We start from the raw sequence: 23335 nt of genomic DNA, 5'->3' as shown, positions 1-23335 counted from the left end.
AGACAGTCATTAGAAGGTGACGAGAGACAGAAGCAGGTCAATGAAGATACAAAAAAGAAGAGAATTGTGATGTTAATGAAAATCAAGAATTATCCAGAAAGTTAGAGGCAGAAAAATTCGGTCAAGTAGCTTTGCTCTGCCCAGGAGAGCAGCCTCCACCGGCAGAGAAGCTGGACTAAGAATAGTCTAACCTGGGAAGTACTGTGACTATTAACTGTGTATCAGAAATCATGGTCTTTGTGTACTTTAAAAAGTGCAAATATCTCTTTGGAATTTTGTGTTCACTATCTACCAAAATTATATTTGGATTTGTTGAGCTAATCTTGTTATGTGGCTTCTTAAATACTTTTTTTTTTAACTTCTATAATGGCCACTGGGATATTTAAAATCATATGTATCCATTGCATTATATTTTCTTTGGCTGGTGACACTAGTCAAGGAGTTTGAAATATCATTAGTTGTTAAATGTAAATTTGAATATTGACTCAGATTTAGCTAAGGAGAATTTAAATAGCAGAGCCAGGAGTTGGGTGGAGTGAGGTGTCGATCAGTAAACATTTAGGGACTTCCGGGTGGGGGAGAGGAGGACGGTCTAGGGAGCCTTCTGCAGAAGCTGAGCTTATTCGCTAAGCATTGGAAGGTGAGGGGCATTGGCTTAAAAAACACTCTTTTCTTTGACTAGAGGAGGTACAGTTCTTTACAGTGGGGGACTGGGTGGTGCATAAGACTGGAAGGAAGGAGCGAACCAGACTAAAAGGGAAGTTGAGGAACGCTTTAAGTGTCTACTAGCCTTGAACAAGGGAGGGCTAGCTTTATGAATGGAACATTCTCCTAACGAAAGAAACAAATGAAGAAAGTCGGAGAAGAGGGTGGCGGGCTTCCCAGAGGCAGCAGGGACTACTCTATGCACCCTGTAATGTTACTGCCCACCCTCTTCCTTGATTGAGGCAACAAATGATGACACAGACATAAGACTGGAAGGTATTTGCCCAGGTCCATGCAGCCGGTAAAGAAGAAAGTCAGTCTGGAGCAGTTAAGACCACGGTCAGAGTCCGTGCTTTCTGATCCAGCCCAATCTCTTCCTTCTCCACTCTGGAGAAGCCTGTGTCTATGAACATTTTTAAAACAAAACTTGTAAGGCAAGGCCGGAGCCACAGGGTCTGATTTGAACATGGAGGTACCATCAGGGGGCTCCACAGAAGCTGCAGTTAGAGAAGAGAATAGAAGCCTGAGTCCAGCTGTCAGAATGACATGAGGACGAGACAGCCCGGGCAGAGGTGACAGACAGAATTCTATCTATTCATGGTCTATGACATGGAGGACACAGCAGCAGAAAATGTTCTATGAAAATCAGAGGAGAAAAGACCCGGAAGCAAAAAACGGTGAAGGCTGTAAAGGCCGAGGCGCTGCACCAGACCACCGTGAGCCACGTTTCTCTCCTCAGCAATTTGCTCGGCAAACTGAGATGAAGTTTTAATTTTTATCTTTATTTAAAACTCTTCAAGGAGAGATGAGCTAGCAAAAAGAAATTCCAACCATCTTCACAGAAACGCATTTTAAAAATAATAATGTCTTCAAATAACTTTGATTTTCTCTTCCTTGTACAGAACAGTTCTTGGCACAGAACCAACTACTGCTAAGACAAAAAATTTTAAAAATTTGACAAGGAATAAAAAGGCATCAATTGTTTTTATCTTCCCCAGCCCAAGGATTTTTGACAGTCCTCCTGTCCAATTACCAGAAGCACCATGTCTGCAATTAGAGTTGGTGTCACAGTTCTAATGTTTACTTAGATTTTTTTTTCCCTTTGCTTATAGCAGAGAAAGCAATTGTCTTTATCTTGTATTAGGCAATCTGGTCAAATGTGATCTGAGCTTAATGAGACAATAATGAGAATAGAAAAACATGCCTGTCCCGTCAGGTGTGATGTCCGTTAGAAGAGGTGATAGAGCCAGAGAAACACACCTGCCCCGTCAGGTGTGATGTGTGTTAGAAGAGGTGATAGAGCCAGAGAAACACACCTGTCCTGTCAGGTGTGATGTGTGTTAGAAGAGGTGACAGAGCCAGAGAAACACACCTGCCCCATCAGGTGTGATGTGTGTTAGAAGAGGTGACAGAGCCAGAGAAACACACCTGCCCCATCAGGTGTGATGTGTGTTAGAAGAGGTGACAGAGCCAGAGAAACACACCTGTCCTGTCAGGTGTGATGTGTGTTAGAAGAGGTAGAATACTGATTCTGCCCTCAAATTGTGTTTTTGTTTTGCTCTGCTTTGTTTTTAGGTAAATCCTTTAATCCCACCTACTTGATAGAAGAAAGCAACGATGATCAGCATGCATTCTACTTAGCAAACACGTCTATTACTTTCCGCATTGCCAGAATCTCCTACAAACATTAAGAGACCCTGCATTTTTTGCCGGCATGCCTGAGAAAGACGTCTAGACATAGCTCATGTGCCAAGATAAAATTCCATGATAAGTTTCGAACTACATATGGGTCGTTATTTATGTCTGCTATTGAACAAGTTCCCGGATTCCAGTATCCTCAAGCTAATTATAACCCTCTCCAATTCCCCAACCCATTTCTACCTTATAGCAGACAGCATCCAACAGCTACATGTAAAGGAGGACTTTTTAAAAAGCTTCTTAACCCCTCTTATGCTATCTCATTTAATTTAAGCTGGTCGTTCATCCAAACTACAAAGTGAATAAGAGAGTGGCAACGTGTACCAGAAAACACACACAAGCAGGAGCACATGTTCACACACAAGGAAGTTTGGCGGATGCCTAAAAGGCACAAGTCTGTATGGATTGAAGGTACACTTCTCTAGGTCACCTCTGATGCCCTCATAAGTGCAGGTGACAGGGAATATAGTGTTTGATGACAGTGTGCACTCTACTCAACCATAAAACCTCCCCTATGGATGCTGTTATTCCGCCCTCCTCGTGAAGGCATGCACATACATACATACATGAAACCTGGGTAGTAAAAGTAGAGGGCCTGCCCCAGTCTTAATTCTTCCAGATGTCCTTGACATTGCCTTGCATAAACAGGCCATGAATAACTTAGTTTTAATATATTTGTTTGCCTCACTTATGCCTGATTGGAACAATTGAGAAGAATTACATTCATAAATCTTCTTGCCAAGATAATTAATTATGCACAAAATACTCCAAGCTGCTTCTGATTTTCATTAATGAAGCATACTATCTGCAAGCTAAGATGCCGCTATGGCTGGAAAGAAGGGGCAGCTTGCTCGTCTGTCCGTGCGGAACACATGCACACTGGTTTACATATGAAAAATGGCAATAAAGGAAGAAAACTCTGGGAATGTGCTTGCTTCCCAGACGATCACATCCCAAACCAGACAGAAAAATAGTTCATTTTCATCTACTGTTCTCTGTAAGCAATGCAGACCTTTAGCTCCTAACACGCCGGCCATTTAACTTCTTTCCCCAAAGAGAGTTAACTGATCTCTTCAGAAGCGCCACGTCACGAGCACAGAGAGTCACAGAAGGACCAACTGTCTGCACTAATCCTCGGGGAGAAGATGCATCAGATATGCAGAAGTCCACGTTAGTATTTATCCATGGTCTTTGTTCTGATTCCTCATTTCCCCTTCTCAAGTGGTTAGAATGACTGACAACGGCACTGCTTTATGGATGTCCCTGTCGACAGTCCTTACGCTCCATAAAACAAACACAGAAAACACAGACTGCTCAGGCCTTCTCCCCCTGTGAAGTGTGTCTACCATAACCTAGGATTGTCAGGTAGACTGTACAGGAGTTATCACCATCCTAGCCCACAACTCCCTAGTAATCGCTCTCGATCTGGTGTCTCTGCTGTCAATGATATCACTGCGTCACCCACAAAACTGTGAACAGAACATCTAGAAAGTGTAAAATCTCCTAAGAGAATTATGCTACGTTAATGTCTAGTTAGAGTGAAAATAGTCTCTTGTGTATATAACAATCAATGCTGCATGCTTAATTACTGCTTACAGCGTGGGAAACTGAAGCGGCCCCACTTCCTCACCAATCAGATACTGTTCAAACTGCGCTACAATCGCTATCATAGTTTCATCAAATTTCTTATTCTACTTCCGACCCAAGGATATGTCTGTCTATTCTTTGGTCAAAGTCATAAAAGCCATTGTCACAATATAGTATGTATAGGTGAGGTCCTTTAGTTTCCCTTACTTTTTTATATTTAATAATAATAATAATAAGTCTTGTCATGGCTGTGACTACACCTGTGCTAGAATCAAAGCCGAAAGTGGTAGCCGGATGTCAAAATGCTGCCAGTAACCATCTGAAAGAGCAGCGATCCCACATCTCCCCCAGATGAGAATTATTAGCAATAAGCTAAGAAAATACTGCCTTAAAAAATGGAATTGAGTGCCCATGAATGAGTATGGCCACTCAGATCCTAAAAGTAGCTTACTTTACTGTACCTTACGAACCCAAAATAAGCAACAAGTTTGGCCTTCAATCTAAGACCAATCCTTACTTGCTCTGGGTCATGGAGGTAGTATGTTGGACAAACACTCTCCTCTTTGGGTACAATGACACAAAGTGTTGTTCTGATATGGTAGTCACTGTGTGCCTGGCACCGTCCCAAGCATTTAACCTAGAAGAACTCACTTGGTCGTCCTTATACGACTTGAGGCAATTACTGTTATTACACACATTTCCAGAGATAGCAGAACTTCAGAGAATTTGAATAACTGCTCAGTGACTAGGTTGATAAATGGTGGAGCTATAATTTAAACCCATCCAGAAGTCTGGCCCTAGGATGTGTGTTCTCATGAGTGCAAAGAATGGTTATTATTAATTGCTCTTGCTGCTGTCCTGCAGTTAGCGAGAGAAAATGCACCGCGGACCATTTTCAGAGTACAAGTCTAAATTTTATATTCAAGGCAAAGACTGTCTTACTCATCAATGAGTTATATTTAAGCAGTGTTTATTCTTATACAATAGTTATGTTAATTTGTTTCAGGACTGTTAGGAATAGGGTACAAATAAAAGATCCATCACAGTCTCCATGAACGTACACGGATGCATATGCAATAGCTACACCTATAGGGCATCCAACAATTGTACCATGTGGGGTCCCAGCGTGTGTAGCATCACTAACACTAGACCTGGGGAAGGAATTCATATTAGTTTAACCAAGTGGAGAAAGCAAAGAGAGTGGTCCGTGTTAATCATCTCTGAAGATGCTGGGTCTTGTACTATATATATGTTTATGCACGCTGTTGCATTTCGTTATTAGAATCACTCGCTGAATTTGTATTATTCTCAGTTTAAATATAATGTCCCACAATGAAATACTACTATACACCGACTGAAAAGGCCAGAACCCAAAATATGGATAGAATCCACCGCAGGCAGGCAGAGATGTGGAACATAGCAATCTTGTTCATTGCTGGTGGGACCCACAGATAACTTTGGAAGACAGTTAAACACATTCCAAGCACACTGTCCAACACATGTTCCTTGTTATCTAGTCAAATGAAATGAAATCTAAGTTGACGCTAAAACCTACACACAGCTGCTTATTCACACTTGCTAAAACCTGGAAGCAAGTGAAATGATCTTCAGCAAGTGAGCGGATGGGTCGCCAGGTTTATATGCAGACAATGGGATGCTAGTCAGCCCTAGACAGACATGAACTAGCAAGCCATGCAAAGACAGGGAAGAAACTTAATTGCTTATGACTGAGTTGAAGGGCAAATTAGTGTGAAAAACTACGTAATGTATGGTTCCAACAAGACAATCTAAGTAAAACGGATCAGTGTACATGGCTGGGGAGGGAGGGATAAACGAGCAGCGCACAAAGGACTTGAGAGGCGGTCAAGTTATTCTTCGTGGACTTATAATGACAGAGGCCCCCCATTATACATCTGTCCATGCTCGCGCAATACACATCACTGAGACTGGACCCCAGTGGATAGAGTACCGTGAATGATAATGATGTCTTAATGTAAGACCATCAGTGGAACTAAGGTCCTCTTCGGGTGAAAATGCTGATGATACGGTTGCTGGGAAACAGTGCATGGGAAAGCTCTACTTTCTGCTCCATCTCCCCATCAACTGAAAACCTTTCTGAAAGATGAATGGCGTCTTTCCAAAAACAATCTCCGAGATCACCTCACTCTTTTAAAGAAGAAAGGTAGGAGGGAGGGAGACAGGGAAGGACAGAAAGGCTCCATTAAGTCGGAATTCATCAAGTCATTCTACAAAACTTGACTTTAGCTATCACCAAAACACCTTAGTTTCTCAAGGCTGCCAAGAGCTCTCAATTTTCCTTCAGCATGTAGATAAGCTAGAATACTTTTATCTAGAATTTTTCTGAATTCTGATATATTTTTATACTATAAGGAATTCAAATGGCTGATTAGTTTTGCAGTTGGGAAGGCAAAAATAAATAAATAAAATAAGCAACCCACTTTAGCCAGGCAGTGGTGGCACACACCTTTGATCCCAGCACTCCGGAGAAAGAGGCAGGGAGATCTTTGTGCGTTTAAGGCCAGCCTGGTCTACAAAGTGAGTTCCAGAACAGTCAGAGCTGTTACACAGAGAAACCTTGTCTGAAAAAAAAAAAAAAACAGAAATAAAAATCCTACTTTAACTATGCTTTCATTATTGGGGCAATTGTTCGGTGCTTGGGAAAATCCTCTCAGATGAGCATTTTCCCTGGAGAGAACCAGTCTCTGTGTTAAGCCGAATGAGCAACAACCCCCTGTATCGGGAACAGAGTTTTGAGTCTGTTCTCAGAAGCACCAGAGTCAGGGGTTTAAACTGTGAACCTAGGAAGAAAAATATCAGTGAGAAACTCCCTTTAAAAGGCAGTCGCTCTGGAAATATGCTGCCAGAATCAGAATTAGGAGAGAATTGGATGCCAGAGAAGGTAAATTGAGAACGAGAGGGACAAAGAGAGAAGATAGAGCATGATCTATAGTGGACCTGCTTGCGGTGGGAAGACAAAGAACCTAGGAACACTCATTTAATAAATGTTGCATGGATTCTCATGTGGGCATGAATTCCCTTTTGCTATACCACCATCACTGATTGCTGACTTAAGTCATCTTAAGTAACATACGTGAAGGTGGTGGGGATAAAGATTGGACCTGGGGAAAGAGAAGCAAGCAGGCAGGTACACGATCAGGAGCAGATGGGAGCCAGCAGAGCCCAAGCAGAAGATGCCAGGAGAGAGAGGATCATGCCAGTAGGAGGTGGTAACAGAACCCAAGCAGCATATATGACTGGAGGGGTCTACACAGGGGTCTCCCATCTCTGCCACCTCCTGCAAGAGGCCTAGCTGATTAATAGAGCAATGCATGCCAACATTCATGTCTCATTGGCTTTTTAAATAGCGCTTGTCACTGCTCACTTCCTTTCTGGCTTTCTCATCATACAGTCTAGTAGTTCTCAAGTGACAATGATCTTGCCTGCTGGGATCCATCTCACAAATTCTGGTGACATTTTGGATGTCCTAACTGAGGGTGTTCTGATCAAAATAGGGTGGGAAACGTCAGAGATTCTGCTTCCTAGTGTGCCTACGTGCCCTTCTCCAGAGCAAGAACTGGCTACCCCCAAACATCAGTAGTTCTAATTGAGGAATACAACAGAAGGAAATGCACAGAGGAAAGAGAGACAAACTTGTGTTGTGTGTATCTGCAACACTTCTAGTAAGACACAGCCCATAGGAGGGGCTCAGGAAGGAAATCAAAATGTTAGCCCTTAAGTCTTCCCTTTTTTTTCCAGCTTGAAATAAGAATCAGCGTATGCTTCCAGCTATGTGTCTGTCTTCAAGTTTGCATTAGAGAGATGGAAAAGACGGGAAGGTCTCCCTGCGCTGCATCCTGACCAGGTGATCTGCCCTCACATGATTTCCCGCTATTTAATCTACACACCTGTGAGGATGGGATTAGGACTAACAGAAATGTTGCAGTCAGTATAACAACCATTTGATTGGGGTCCTCTCCTCTTTTAGCTGAAATGATTGCCATGTGCTTGAGTGAATAATGAACTCAACTGAGTCTGCAAACCCAAAGGGTCCCAAATTCTTGTAACCGAGAACAACCAGAGAGCCGCCAATGCTCTACCTTTTCCCACGGGTACCTGGCCACTTTTCCAGGAATGCTGTTTCTGTTTTGTGCTCCGGACTGTTTTAAATGACCTTAGCAGCAATGTAGCACAACTCAGCACATCTTTCCAGCATCCCAGAAAACCTTCATTCATAGTTCAGAATTTAAAGAAAAAACAAGACCCAAAGTAAGGATCTGGAAGGGAGAAGGCAAATTCAATGACAGAACACAGTTATTGTTACATGTCCCCAGGCATTCTCCTACTTATAATGTAATATCTTCATTTTCATATACACACTTACTTGGGAACGCCACATGATAGCTAAGAAAAAATGCTCTTAGATTAACCACTAACAGATTCAACCATGGCAAGCCTGATGCCCTCCCAGAACATCACTAGTCCATATAACCGGCCAAGACCAAGAATTTACCCAATGCCCGTTTGTGTTACCTGGTTTTCTTGTTGGTCCCACAGGCATAACTGTAGAACCTGAGCCAGTTCCTGTCGCTGCTGCTGCAAGTACTTGTCCAGCTGCCGTCTCCTGTCTTGTAGAAGTTCTAGGAGGCTGTCTATCTTCAAACAGCTGCTCTGAGCTCCCTGAACCAGCTCAGCATTCACATCAGATCCGTCACACTTGAATTTTTCTATGAAGTCAGTCAGTTGCTGACTTTTGTTTAAAAGGACTAGCGATTTTTCTAAGAGTTCTAGAAGATAATCGGAAAGAAAAATAATGCAGCAATGAGCATTTGTGTGGTTGTATTTTTACTCTTCATTTAATTTATATGTATAACATATTAATGATAAGCTACACTGAAAATAATTTAAATGTATAAATGTCTAAAATGCTTCGGGATGTGTATGGTTTTTGAACTCCCATGGGATCCAACACATGTGTCTGTCAAATTGACCACCAGCTGTTAGCTCTGTAGTGACTGTATTGTATATTACAGAATGGGGGTTCGAACCCTAAGAGCTGAAGAACCACCAAGAAGAAAGAGTGTTGCGGGGTAGGAGTGGGGAGCAGTGCTCTGAAGGTCAACACTTCAGCGTCAGCTAGAGAAGCAGTGAAGAAGTCCCCACGAGCTAGGAGCTCCCCTTGCCTCCCCTTCAGTTACTTGTCTGTCTTACACTGTCTCCCGGTGCCTGGATCCGTCTACTTCTCTACATCTCATGATGCAAATGTCCCTTGGTGCTCGGACTTGCAGAACCCTCTCGACAGCATCCTCTCTAACCCACTCACCCACTCCTCACCTTTACCCACGGAGATCTTTGCACATACACTCTGTGGTATGTGATTCCCCCCCCCCAAACTGAAACAGTTATTCCTGAAGGCAAAAGGAAGGCTCCTAAGACTCGGGAAACTAAAATATTTCTGAAGTCCAGGGAGCTCAGTAAACTCACCAGACCCCAAGAGCTCTAAAGTTAGAAGACCCACAACCTCTGAGCCAGTACAATATGACGACAGGACCCTGGGTTCCCCACAAGGAACTGTTTTAAAAACATTGCTCCATATCATTGAATTCTAAAGAGAAAACAGTTATCAGAAAACTGTTTTCTGGGCTGGAGAGGTGGTCTTCCAGAGGACATGAGTCCAATTCCCAGCACCCACATGGCAGCTCACAACTGCCTGTAATTCTGGTTCCAGGGGACTATGGCAAAACACCAATGCACACAAAATAAAAATAAATAAATTAAAAAAACTATTTTCTAGAAAAAGACTAACAAGCCAAGGTTAGCTCAAAAGACTAACAAGTCAAGGTTAGCCCAAAAGACTAACAAGACAAGGTTAGCTCAAAAGGAGAGGAAACAGTTGAGGCTGTGATAGTCTTCAGCTATCCAAAGCATTATACTCTGGTGGAACATTCTGGAAGCCAGAAACTCCAACCAGTCACCCTATTCTGACCTAAGCCACAAGGCACAGTGGTCACCCAGGTGAAGTTAAAGAAGTAAAGGGACAGTTGAGGCAGTTTCCTCATAGCTTCCAGTTACATTTTGCTATCATGGCATTCACTCCTATACCGTACCCTCAACTGCTCTCCAACTAAGAACTTTATTGGAACTGTTAACTCACATTTTATTCCCTTAAATCTAACGATGATGATGATAGACACAAAGCCCTTGACTAGCAATCAGAAATCTCATCCATTAATATGCACTTCAAATCGTTCCATCGTGACCACATTCCACTAACTGGCTGATTAGTATAACTCCCATGTTATAAAAACAAAGCTCTTGAAGGCACCGCTGGGCCTTATTCATCAGGAACCAGCTCTTCTGATCACTGACCCCTACAATCCTTCAAGTGTCGCACAGAGGGGCTTAAAAATATCCCAAGATTTATGCCACCAAAGGCAAAGTGTGCTCCCTGTGTCCCTCTAGCATTCTAGCCATCTTGTCGACCCAAGAGGCCGCTCAGGAGACTTGCAAAGATTACTGAAAAGTAAGGCACGGTTTCGTTGTCAGCTGGATGCCAGGACGGTCCAGCCTCAGGCTTCCTTAGAAAGACTGTCGGCTTGCTCTTTGTGTTACGCAGCCTATCACATCTGAAGAAGCCAGCAGAAGCAGAAGGGGGAATACAAACACTGTCTGTCTCCTCTTCCAGCTCCAAAGATTCATGGGAAAGGCCCCACTTCCACGGGGTAAAACCACACGAGTGAAGTTGCTGTGTGATGATCATGGTGGCTGGGGGAGACTGCGTTGAGACCACAGAACCCATCGAGGCCACAGGACTGGGCTCTCTTCTAGTCCCCTACCAGGGATATTAGGCGATTCAGTGCTGTCCCAGGGGGCCCAGCCACATAACTGCGGTCATGTCAAAACAGCCAACAGCCGGCTGACGCTTTAGTGCTGAGTCTGCTGTTTCTATCTTGTAGTGACAGGTGCGGAGGACAGATCACCAGGAAAAAATCCATCCCTGCATTTGGTAGGCCGCTACCAAAACTTACACTGGGGAGACTGTTATTAATCACTTTATTTTGGGAAACTTGCAGCAAGCGATAATAATGAATAACTATTTTATAGAGATTCTGGAGAGCACAGAGCACTATAAGGTATGTGTATGTGTCTTTAGAAACACACTTTATTACTTTAGCCCTGTTCTATTTTTCCAGCATGGTCAAACGTTTTGGGGATCAAAGTCAATTAAAAAGTGACAAAGGCTACAGAGAAAGTCTGTCTATAAAACCAAAATAAAACAAAACAAACTATCGAAATTTGTGACAAATCTATGAAGCCATTTAACTCAGATCCAGTCCATATTTTTTAAAAAAAAATACATTACAAAGAAGCAAAGACACCATCCTCACCCATTTATCTACGTTATCTTCACAGGTGACGCATTCCCTACACCAGTCAGGCTAGGTTCAAGACCCCCTGGGTGAGGACCTGGCACATACACTATGCTACAACAATTCAACTGTTGCTATTCGATACTCTGAGAGCAGAAAATATTCTGCATGATGTTTTACTGAACTTTTATCTAGAAAAGGACCCTGTTCGTTTTAACCGTAAGGATAAAAGAGAGGCTTCTTACTCACAGTTGGTGTCTAAAGGCTGGCTTGCATTTATCGACCCTTAGATGGGACATGGACTGAATTCAGCCAGTGAGTATAGCTGAAGGGTCCACGGGACTGCGCACCTGGTTGGATGCTGGATGCTGGGGATGGAGGTGTGCACGGGAGAGAGGCAGCCTCTGTTCTCAGGGATGGAGATCTACAAGACCCACAGCTAACCTTTCCCTAGTGTCACTTACAACTAGAACTTTCTTTGAGAAGGTGGCCAAAAGCAAAGCTTTGTTTATCCTTTTTGGAACAAACTAAACAGCAGAAAGATCTCCAAATACTGTCATTCACAAGAACCTATAGCCATTTCTTGCCTTTGGCGTGGCGGTCATGAAGCTGAAGAAGCGACTGTAAGGCCTCGGTGCTCTCAAACTCATGTGGATTCTGCAGAAAAGCTTCAGTTTGGTCTATTTTTATAGCAAACTGAAAAAAAAATAGAGAGAGAGACATGAAAATGATAAAAAGCAATGGAACATTTATTATATTTATGGATTTTTGTCATGCATTAATGGCCTAGCTGACTCAATATGATGGGAAGATATATGTTAGCATGTTCTAATCTAGAATAGTATGCATGAATTTTCATGTACTAAATTTACAAAATGCCATGGCTTCTCTTCCATTTTTATTTCTTTTCTAACTAGAAACACACTGTATCTGCTAAAAAATAAACCACCTTTTTTATGTTCAAGTATCTAGTAAGTTTTTCAACCAAAGTTATCCTTTCCAGATTCTATCTTCCGTACAGCCATAAATTCAGTTACTATCAATACTCTAAGGTAGGTTCTCAGTGAATAGCCAGAAAACTTGCTGGCAAAAATCAGCAAAAGATTGGCTAAGAAATAATCCATAAAATCACAAGTAAATTTAACATAGAGAAAATGTAGGTAAATATTGTGTTATTTTTTTTCTGTGTGTTTAAACTTAGGCCGATACTATAAATATTTGTGACTAACAGTCTAATTTCATCGAAGAAAACACACTCGGGCATGCATGTGCATGTGCACACACATGTAGAGGAAGAAGAGATGGGAACTAAAAAGAAATCTACCAACATTAGATAATTAGGTAAAACATTCACCTTTGATTTAGAATGAAAAATAAAGGCAAAGGATCCATGAGAAAGACAAAGAAGCCTCCCACTGCACTTGACTCCCTGTTTTGCTTTTCTAAAATACCATCTTTGAATTTGGTGATCACTAATACTTTAGGAAAGCCCTTGGCTAAAAGGGTGTATCATATTTTGATTACAATAGCTGCAGCCCTAAGTGGTGTGGAATGGTGAGAGGGGCTGGTGAGCATGTCCCCTTTGAAAAACACAGATGGCCTCTGCCATCTTGTAGGACACACTAATGGACACTGGCCACTGTCACTCAGCTGCACTGTTTCCAAATCCCAGCAGTGTTTGAGAAGACCCTCACGTGACAAGTTAAGCCTGTGAGTCAGATTCTATCCTATAATAACCACCATCCAGCCCATCATAACTTCTCTTAGAATTCTACAGTCTGGCATGGTTAGTTACAGGAGCTCACACACACACAAGTGTTCACATTGCTCCTTCATCCATGCTCTCATAACTGATTTTTATAGGAAATCTTCAAAAGAGAAAAAAAACTATAGGTTATTTGTTGTTTTCCAGGAGAACATTACAGAAAGTTTACTCCGTATAGTTTATATCTCTCTTTCAGATTCTTAGGCAAATTGTTTCAAGTGTAAACAAACGAGGCTCTAAAATTCCTTGATTTATGAACTCTTCCCTTGTGGATTTTTTTCCCCATCTAAAACTTACACTTTTCTTTTTTTCTGTCATTTGAACAGAGTAGAAATAGCGGTGGGGGATTTAAACAAGAGTTAAAGTTAATTTCATCATTTTTTTTTTCTCATTGCTGAAACTGCTTTGCCACGGAGAAGCAGCCTGCAGATTCCACAGCACTCTGCTTCCACTTAGTGCGAGGGGTTCAAGGCGTGGGAAGCAGGCTAACAGGCATATTTAGTCATCTTCCTAGAGCCAATAAAAGCTCACTCAAGTGTACGGATAAGAGCGCCTCGTTAATCTGCTTTGGCTTAGTATTTCCTTCTACTCCTCGCAATATCTGGAAGCAATTTCCACATCAGAGAGAAAATTAGCTAGCATTAACACTAAACTACACCGAGAAACAAATATTGAGCCGAATGTAAGGAAGAGATAATCTGCTCTGCTCAGGAGCACTGGGTTTCAAAGGCAGTCCCATTTATACCCCTCCTACCAGGATGGGATGAATCGGCTAGCGCTGTAGTTTGGCTTCTGTAATTATATTTCCACTGCCTTATTTCTTCTTTCAAGAAAGGAGATCATATAACCCCACACCCAAGATGGCCTGTAAAATGGTGTCAACTGTGACACGCGGATCTTGAAAGCTACAGTAAGGGTTTTGTTCCTCTTCTGAGTGAGTTCACGGTGCATGGAGGCTGTCCTTGTCAAGTTTTATGGTCATTACTCCAGATTTAACTCCTGAATTTCCTTCCTAAGAATGTCATGGTTTTCAAAGCTAGCGTTCTATCATAGTGAAGTAACCTTTGGTGGTCAGCAAGCGCAGGCTGTGCCGCCGGACAGGAGTTAAAATGGGAAATTGCCAGGAAGTATTTTACAAAAAATATACATGTTTGGAAAATGTTTGGTCTCATATTTTGAAATCTAAAACCTCCATAAAGAAGAAAATGTAAAATATAAATAAATAGATAAGTAAACTAAAGAAAAATTACAGAAGGAATTCGGTGGCCATTCATCTACGTCGGAACACAGTCCAAGAATGGAGCTGTGTGAGGAGATTGCTGAGTGCTTGTAAGAAAACTCCAAGAAAACAAGACATGAGTGTTGTAACCTCGGTGTCTTCAGATCACAGAACTGCTCCTGGACAGTGTCCTCCAGCTACTCCCAGGTAAAGCAGATAGGAGGACGCTTACTTCAGTTGTCAATCATATGGCTCTATGGAAAACCACATGCAGCTTGTTCTTATGATTACATACTCTACTCAGGAGACCCTCGACCCTCAGACTTTAAACTGTTGGGTGCTCTGGAGAAAGCTGGCTATTGTATGAGACCTTGGCCCATCTCTCTTTACGTTCTGGGTAGAGCTGTCTGTTGTATGAGATTTTGGTCCACCTCTTTTTTGGCTCCGGGTAAAGTTGGCTATTGTATAAGGCCTTGGTCCATCGCTTTTTAGGCTCCTGGTAAAGCTGGCTATTGTATGAAGCCTTGGGTCCACCTCTTTATAGGTCCTACTATCTCAGGGTCACACTACTAACTACAGAAGTAAACACTCTGAAGTCCAGGGTCTTGTTCTTCCTTTACTACAGTTAGATAGGTTTAAACTTTAGAAATTCTCCTATATTCCTTAGGATAATTTGCTATGAAATACTTTGTAATTCATTTCTCAAGTGAGCAGAGGAAATTTTATCCTCTGACTTTTAGCCAATAAAATCCTCCACATCAGCATTGCCTACTAAGTGTGCAGTAAGAGTAACCAGATTCCACGACTACATTACTATCTTCTAAAGAGGGAACTAGATCAAAGTGGTATAGAGTTCCACTTAACAATCTATATTTATATGACTGATGGTTTATATTTAAAATATTAATTTTATTTTTTCAAAATATACTAAATGTGTTGCATACATCTTGGTTATGCTGCCATTTTGAACACTCATACAACATGTGCTTAAGAAGTCAAATATTTTTAAGTGTACTAGTTATTTGCATTGATTTGGAGAAGCAAATGGTTTTTGAAACACCAACCTCCAAAGCACTTTCAAAAAACTCCGAAGTCAGTCCAAGGAGCTCCCTTCTTTTCTCAAGCATGGAGACCAGGGTTGCCCACGCTTCACCCAGAGTCTGGGCCATGGCATCATACACCTGACTTTGAGCCTTGTTAGCTTCCGCTGTCCTGTCTGCTTCTTGTAAAAGTTCCCATACACGATCTTCCAAGGCCTAAGTCCAGAAGAACAAAAGGTACAGTTAGTGTGTCGTCAAGTGTGAAAACAAAGCACCTCATTTTAAACACAAAAATACCTGAAACTATATGTGATCCAGGAGTCTAGAAGTTAATTTTGTTTTGTTTTGTTTTGTTTTTCGAGACAGGGCTTCTCTGTAGCTTTGGCGCCTGTCCTGGAACTAGCTCTTGTAGACCAGGTTGGCCTTGAGCTGACAGAGAACCATCTGTCTGTCTTCTGAGTGCTAGGATTAAAGGCATGCCACAACCACCCAGCTAGAAGATAATTTTGTAACTCATAATCCCAAATCATATTTCCTCTTGCTTCCATGTGAATGTTTCTGCTCTTATACCTACGAACATGCTCTATAGACTTGTTTCCTGACTTTTAAATTCTTTTGAAAATCTTCACCAGCAACTTTCTCTAACTGAACAAACTGAACCTCCTCACACCATCCTCACCAGGTCTACTGCTCACCTGACTACCCAGAACAGCTTTGTAAAAGATGACCTTCATTGCCCCTGCTCCACCTCAGCTCCCTTCAAATTCCAAGAGCTAGTCATTAGCATAGCCCGCTTCTTCAAAGCCTCTCCTCTTGGCTTCCACCTCACACCTTGGTTTGTTTCCTTGTTGGTCCTCATGGCTTCCATCCCTTGTTGGTCGTCATGACTTCCTGCCTTGTTGGTCATCCTGGTTTCCTCCCTTGTTGGTCCTCATGGTTTCCTTCCTTGTTGGTCGTCATGGCTTCATCCCTTGTTGGCCATCATGGCTTCATCCCTTGTTGGCCATCATGGCTTCTATCCCTTGTTGGTCCTCATGGCTTCCATCCCTTGCTGGTTGTCATTGCTTCCTGCCTTGTTGGTCATCATGGCTTTCTCCCATGTTTTTTGTCATGCTCCTACTCCAGGCTCTTTGTCACCGAAGCCTCCTGTGTGGCAATGCCATGTGGATCTTTCTAATTTGAAAGTAGGACTGTGCCACTCAGCAGCTTGCAAATCTTTCTGACTGATTTGCAGGCAAAATTCAGTCAGAGCAAATCAGGCCTTGGTACAGAATTTGACTTCCATTCTCACCTCTCTCCACTTCTCCTGTAATACTCTTCGTTACTGACAGTAACCCATGACTCAGCCTGGAATTCTCTTCCTCCTAGTCACACACCTCTCTTCATTCCACCCCTACCCCCAGCTCACTTGTCTAAACAGTTTTCCCCATTGGTCAAGACATTGGAGTTGTGGGTCTTCCCTGACCCTCAACTTCCTTTCCTGAATGAATTTAGGGCCTCCCCCTTTTAAAACCACTTTCAAGTATATAGCAATTGTAACTTTCTCTGGGCTGGAGAGATGGTTCAGTCATTAAAGGCTGGGCTTACAACTGAAAATATAACTGTCTCTTCTGATGATAGAAGTAACATAAAGATATTCCTCAATAGTGAATACAGATATTCACTTTTTTAAAAAACATATACTAGAACATATTTAGGAAATGTTTTTTTCAAAAACATGCCTTAATCGCTCATTTTTGTTTTTCAATTTTTTACTAATCCTCTATATCGTATATATAAATACAAATGTATTCTCTATGAGGAACAGTTATTGATGTTGGATGCCTTTCTATATGCTGTAAAGATGTTTTATTAACATTGCTTAATGAAGAAGCTGATTTGGCGATGAGCCAGGCAAAATAAAACCAGGCAGGAAATCCAAGTAAAGGTAAAGGGGAAAAGAAGGTGGAGCCTAGGAGATACCAGCAGTCACTGGAGAAGCAAAATGTAAGGTAGCACCATAGGTATGTGGCAATACATAGATGAATAGAAATGGGTTAAGATGTAAAAGCTAGTTAGTAATAAGCCTGCACCATCAGTCAAACAGTTTATAATTAATACTAAGCCTCAGAGTGGATATCTGGGAACTGGTGGGCAGGAGAGAAGCCTCCAGTTACAGTCTAGAAACCATCTGATACCCACTGTTGACTGTCGGATTCTAACCCAGTTCTTCCTTAACCATGAGAGAATCAGCAAGCAAGAGAAATGACACTCTAAATTCTTGATGTCTTTGATCGCTGGCTAAGAATGAGCTTACATGTTACTCCAATGCTTGCAAACTTTTATTCAGTGGAAACCATTGGGATTCTGGCTCCAGTCAGAAGAAAAGGCTCAGCTTGATGAAGGACGGTTAGATGTCCAGTAGACTGAGTTTTCAAATCTGCTGATACCTTATCTTTCCAAACTACAGAAGGTGCTAGATGTGATGAAGTTTGAGGAACAGCCCAACTCCTGCTAAACATCAGCCTCAAAATTTGTTCCCTGTGTTCTTGCCCACAATTCAAAACAGAATTCATTGTTGTAATTTTAAGTAATATTTTGAGATTTTTTTTTACATTCATGAACATGGTCTTTTCTCTGGAATTTTGCTACATAGTATAAATACTTAATACTTGTAATTATCCACCCTTCAGTTTTACCTAGCTTATTTTAAACTCTAAAAATGTGCTGCATTCATTTATTTATTGTGAGTGGACAGATGTGTGGCATGGTGAACTTACGGAAGTCAGAGGACAGCTTTTGGGAGTGAGTCGGTTCTCTCTCTCTGTAGCGCACGGAGATGTAGCGCCGCCATGGCGCTGTCATGTCGTGGACACGGAGCCTGGGCGCCGTTTGCTGTTCCACGTCAAACTTGACAGACAACTTGTGGGCATGCGCGCGAGCTCCCCCCCCCCTCCCCCCAGCGCGGGGAGTCTTTCAATCTGGCCAATCATAATCTGGCACGATCACTCCGTTCTGGCCTGAGCCATTGGGTTGATGACACGTCAGGGCTTTGTCTGACACCGTATATATTCTTCTGCTTCACGGGGACGGGGTCTTTTGCCTCTCTACAACCTCAAGTGTAAGTGCTCCAATAAAGTGTATTCTGAGAAGAATCCTGTTGTGGTCGTCTCTTCTGCTGGCAGGAGCGGCGTGCTCCATCTCTCCACAGTGGGGGTCCCAGGAAGTGAACTCGGGTCATTATCTTACTTGAAAAATTTTTCCCTGCCGAGCCATCTCACTCATCCTGAACTTCTCCCAGCTCTTACTGTCTTGATACTCAGAAGAGGTGACTCTCTTAGTAAGCTCAGAACTCACTCTAAGTACATCTTCTGGCTGTGACACCCTGCGAGGGAACCATATCACCTCCCTGCACACTGGAGACAACCAAGGACTTCTACTTCCTGCTTATAACTCCCCTTGCAAGTATATCTTCTCTGCACGGTCACCTCCCCTGTCTCCCTTGGGAATTATATACCCTGGGTGCCCCCTCTGGAGCCTTCTCTGTGGTCTTCCCAGACCCTCGTTCCTTCTTCCTTATATGGGATTTACTAGAAAAGCTCCTCCTTCGCTTTGGTGTCAGCTTTAAGTCAACAAAAGTGATACAAGGTCGCATGAAATACCGCGTGCAAAAAGCAGACACTGTCTAAGGTGACAACATTTTCTCGTCCATTTTCAAAGTCTACAGGAAAAAAAAAAACACAAATCCTGTCCTTACTTTGGAAAACAAGTGTCAGGGTCCAGCCCTCATGGGGCCTGCATGTTCCAGGGTAGGGGCTTGTGAATTAGAAATGCCAGGCAGACTAGAGATCCGAAAGAAAAAGTCAGAGACACAGACTAGAACCGGGAGGGTAAATCAGTGAATACTGAACTTGCCCACATTTATTTTCCATATGCTTATATACCCCAATCCAAAAAGTGTGTGTGTGGGGGGGGGGGAGTCTGCTTTAACACGATACAAAGAACAAACAAGGCAATTACCTCTTCAGTACCTGAGGCGTCAAACAGATATTCCCTGAGTTAAGCATTCTGTTGTTTAAGCAGGATATGCAGCAATCATACTTTAGGCCAAGTATCCTGTAAGCAGCCACTCCCTGGGTCAAACCTCCTGTCATCTCCTTGAAGGAGCAGGAAATATACCTGAACTCTCTGACCATTGGTCAAGGTAGAATGGATCCACCTCTGTGGGCCATTTAATACCCCAAACACCAAGTTACCACAGCCTAGGTCAAGATATCTTGTTAGTAGCCACACCTTAAGTCAGACCTCTTGTCAATAACCCTGAAGGAGCAAGGACAGGCCCAAACTCTGTGACCTCCAGCCAAGGTGGAACGGACCCACTTCTGTGGGCTCCCACAAAGAAGCCACAGATACGAAGAATCCATTCTCAAATTGACGAAGCCTCAGGGTAGTCACTAAATGAAACACTCAGATTAATCGACAGCAGCAGCAATATGATTTTTTAGGCTAGTTGTTTCACAGAACAAATGGGGTGTCCGGTTTACAGCGTAAGCAGACTTTGTGTTGACAATGAGCTATGGCACTTTTAAGACGAGCAACTCATGAAAAATGAGTTGCCTCAGGCCTCGGTCAAGGCCAGCTTAATTTAAGTTTTCCTTTCCCACTTGGCTGGCCATTAAACTCAGGGAAAGTATCTTGGAATTGGATCAGAGAAAGACATTCTGGCCAACATCATAAAGCTTGTTATTTAAAGAGTCGCTGAAAGGAACTACTTTCCCTTTAGGTTGCAGAAGCATGGAAAACCAAGGCTATTCCGCGTGTCTCCACACAGGCACTCTATCTCCTTAAGTGTGGCTTCGCAATAGTCAGCTTTAAGTAGAGCATATTTTATGGCCATCGAACCACCTGAGCTGCCATACGGAGCACAGAAAAGATTACAGACTTCCTTTTCAGCGGAGCATTAAATGGTACCCTGAATAGCAATTCACTAAAAGATCAAATACATGTGGTGCATCACGAATATGTAACCTGACAGGGTAGTCTACCTGGAACAGAGACAGGCAGTCTTTTTGTTTATAGAAATCACCTTAGTTTTACCAAGGGAACTGGAAGTAATTAGTTTAGGACCTTTGGAAGCAAAGAATAATGAACATTCTCGGAACTGCAAGTAGTTAAGTTTAATTATTTTTTTGTCAATGTCTGGCATGCAGCATTGGGGATTCACTGGCTTTGCCGTCCCTTTTAACTAGAACATTCCCCGTGTTTGCTGTTGCTTATTTAAAACCCCATTTGCCTTCCAGTCTAATGTCAATTCTGCCCCTTTCATGAGGCCCTCTTCCCACATCAGCCAATAGTAATTCCTCTTTCTTGTGGCTGCCTTTGTCTCTTCCCACCTTCCTTTCTTGGGTGTAGCATCGCACCGTGCACACACTCAGGAGTGAGCGCCTCACACTTTCTGGAGATTGCTGAGTGAAAATGAGGCCTGCCTTGTTCATTTTGTGCTGCTCCTCTGACAGTATAATCTTTCAACGTCAAGAAGAAGCTGCCTCAAGGGATAAACAGCAAAACCAAGTGAAATCAGTGTTTCGAAATTCATCTTTTAAAGACGGGTCATTTCAATGTTTTTGGTTACCGATTCCTTAGAAGGGAAATCTTTAAAATACAAATGTGGTTGAGGAGATGGTGCATGTGGGTAAGCGTGCTTGCTCTGCATGCGTGAAGACCTGAGTTCTCATGCCCAGCACCTATACACAGACTGCATGTGCCTGTAACTCCAGCAAGGGTGGGGTGAGGCAGGCGGATCTAGAGAGCGTATTGGCCAGCCAGCCTATAGAAGAACCAGCTTCTGATTCACTGAAAGACCCTGTCTCATGGCAACAGGGCAGAGAGCAAGAGAAGACATTCAACATGCTGCTCTGGGCCTTACATGTGCACACACGGGAGCACACACTCACAACCCTCATGTGTATATCATACACTCCCCCTTCTTACATACACAAGATCATTGTGCCCACCAAGCCGATTCAACTTTATATAACAAAAGTCCCACTTGAGCCAAATGTTTAATACAAACCTCAATAAAATATTTAATGTATGTTCCAAATATTTCTACCTAAATATTCTGAATATTTGATGAATCACCCAGGGATTCCAGAATATGTTCAAGGCCTATACTACTGATAAGCAAAGCAACTTTTGTCTTAAAAAGTAAATGTCCCTGTAGCCTTTAATTCTCCTATACAGAACACTGGCAATGAGAGAGCAGCTTCTCAGCCCTGAGGATGTCTACCTTTCCTGAAAGCAATGCCGCTTTACAAATTCTTCCTATAGAGAGCATTTAGCACCAGGCGGTGGTGGTGCACACCTTTAGTCCCAGCACTCAGGAAGCAGAGGCAGGTGGATCTTTGTGAGTTTTGAGGCCAGCCTGGTCTACAGAGAGAGAGAGTTCCAGGACAGCCAGAGTGGTTACACAGAGAAACCCTTTCTGAAAAAAAAAATGAGGAAGGAAATAAGGAAAGAAAGATGGAAGGGAGGGAGGGAGGGAGGGAGGGAGGGAGGGAGGGAGGGAGAAAAGCATTTAGCAGTACACAGGAAAGCAAGGTTACTTATAAGCCATTATGTGTTTTCTTTCCTGTTCTCTTATTTATACCTTGCCTCACAAAAGTAGAATAGCAGAATGAACATTCTGCAGCAGGCAATTATACTTTAACAATCAATACTGATTATAATGAAAATTCAAGTATCATCAGGACAGTGCTTGGCTATTCCACAGTGCCTGGAGAATCATTTACATAGGAATAATACGAGAAAATGGCCTCATATTGATTGACTGCCTTCCTCATCACTTAGAATCCAGAGTTCCTTAGACCACATTTCCATAGTACAAATGCAAGTATGGATTTTTGGCCTCCTCAACCATCCAAGAAGCTTGAGAGCTAAGATCTGAAAGCATCGCTTTTATATAATTTAGTTGTTAAAATGATGGTCTCACACATGTACAGTCCCCATCTGGGCCAAATATACCTCAGGCCCTAAGGACCAGAATACACTATGCTAGGGCAGACGTCCATGCCGGAAATCAAGAATCTCTGTTGCTACCTGCAATGGGCCAGCGCTCTCTTTCCATAGATCAAGTGCCTTATCTAGACAGAATGAGACTTCTGAGTCCAGGGTGTGCAGAAAGCTCTGGGCCATGCACAGAGGAAAATCATGACAAACCTAGGTTGGATTCCCAGCTCCACCGACTTATAGAGGCTAGAAAGCCCCCTAACTTTTCTGAGATTCAGTTTCCCCACTGACAAAGATTCCACACCACATTGCTCCTTAGTATCTAACCAAAATGAGACAACGTTCAAGAAAGCAGCCTGGGCAATGAGTCTGGCTGCTTCGTCTGTACTCAGTCTACATGACTCCCTGGTAGCTAAAGGTAAAGACTTCAAGGTACTGTCCGGGAATGTACAATGTTTGCTTAGGGGTCAAGGTTTCAGTGTTTCTTGATAGCAGCCACAAAAGCATTAACTGCTGGAAATTAAAAAAGCAAACGTGTGGCGTGATCCAGGGAGGCGAAGCAGAGCCCGACACTCACGGGGGATCCTTTCTGCGTGCTGGCAAAGGCCAACAAGGCTACTGCAGGGAAGGTTTGAGTTTGAGGGCTTTCTTGAAGTATTCAGATTACTATCCCCACACTTTGGAAAATAATCCAGCGTGGGTACAAATTGAACTGAAAGAACAGGGCATGCCCAGCCTGCTGCAGAAGGGTATTAAAGAGAAGTTTGGTCTTCTCCCTTACACTATCAAATTACTCAAACACAAGGACCCTCAATGTCACGGCCACCCTCGTCCTGCAAGGATGATGCGACCACCGGAGCTCTTCTCACTGCAGTTTATTCCAGGACTTTATTCACTTTCTCTTTTTCCCCTCCCTCCCTCCCTCCCTCCCTCCCTCCCTCCCTCC

The 23335-nt window shown here is 42.8% G+C and overlaps 1 protein-coding gene across 1 annotated transcript in view; it reads right to left on the bottom strand.

Moving 5' to 3' along the window:
* The window catches only part of Ccdc141 (coiled-coil domain containing 141), a 134813-nt gene that overhangs the window by 88483 nt on the left and 22995 nt on the right, over positions 1-23335 (bottom strand). The window contains exons 3-5 of the mRNA XM_050120635.1: positions 15427-15618; positions 11966-12074; positions 8542-8795 (exon numbers count right to left, since the gene is read on the bottom strand). Coding sequence (XP_049976592.1) covers positions 8542-8795; positions 11966-12074; positions 15427-15618 — 555 coding nt within the window. The remainder of the gene's footprint in view (positions 1-8541; positions 8796-11965; positions 12075-15426; positions 15619-23335) is intronic.

This window comes from Alexandromys fortis, unplaced genomic scaffold (assembly GCF_014885135.2).
Source record: "Alexandromys fortis isolate MF-2015 unplaced genomic scaffold, M_Fortis_MF-2015_v1.1 scaffold_8_1_9099942, whole genome shotgun sequence".
In the NCBI taxonomy this organism is placed as follows: Eukaryota; Metazoa; Chordata; class Mammalia; order Rodentia; family Cricetidae; genus Alexandromys; species Alexandromys fortis.
This window is presented reverse-complemented; position numbering and strand designations above follow the sequence as displayed.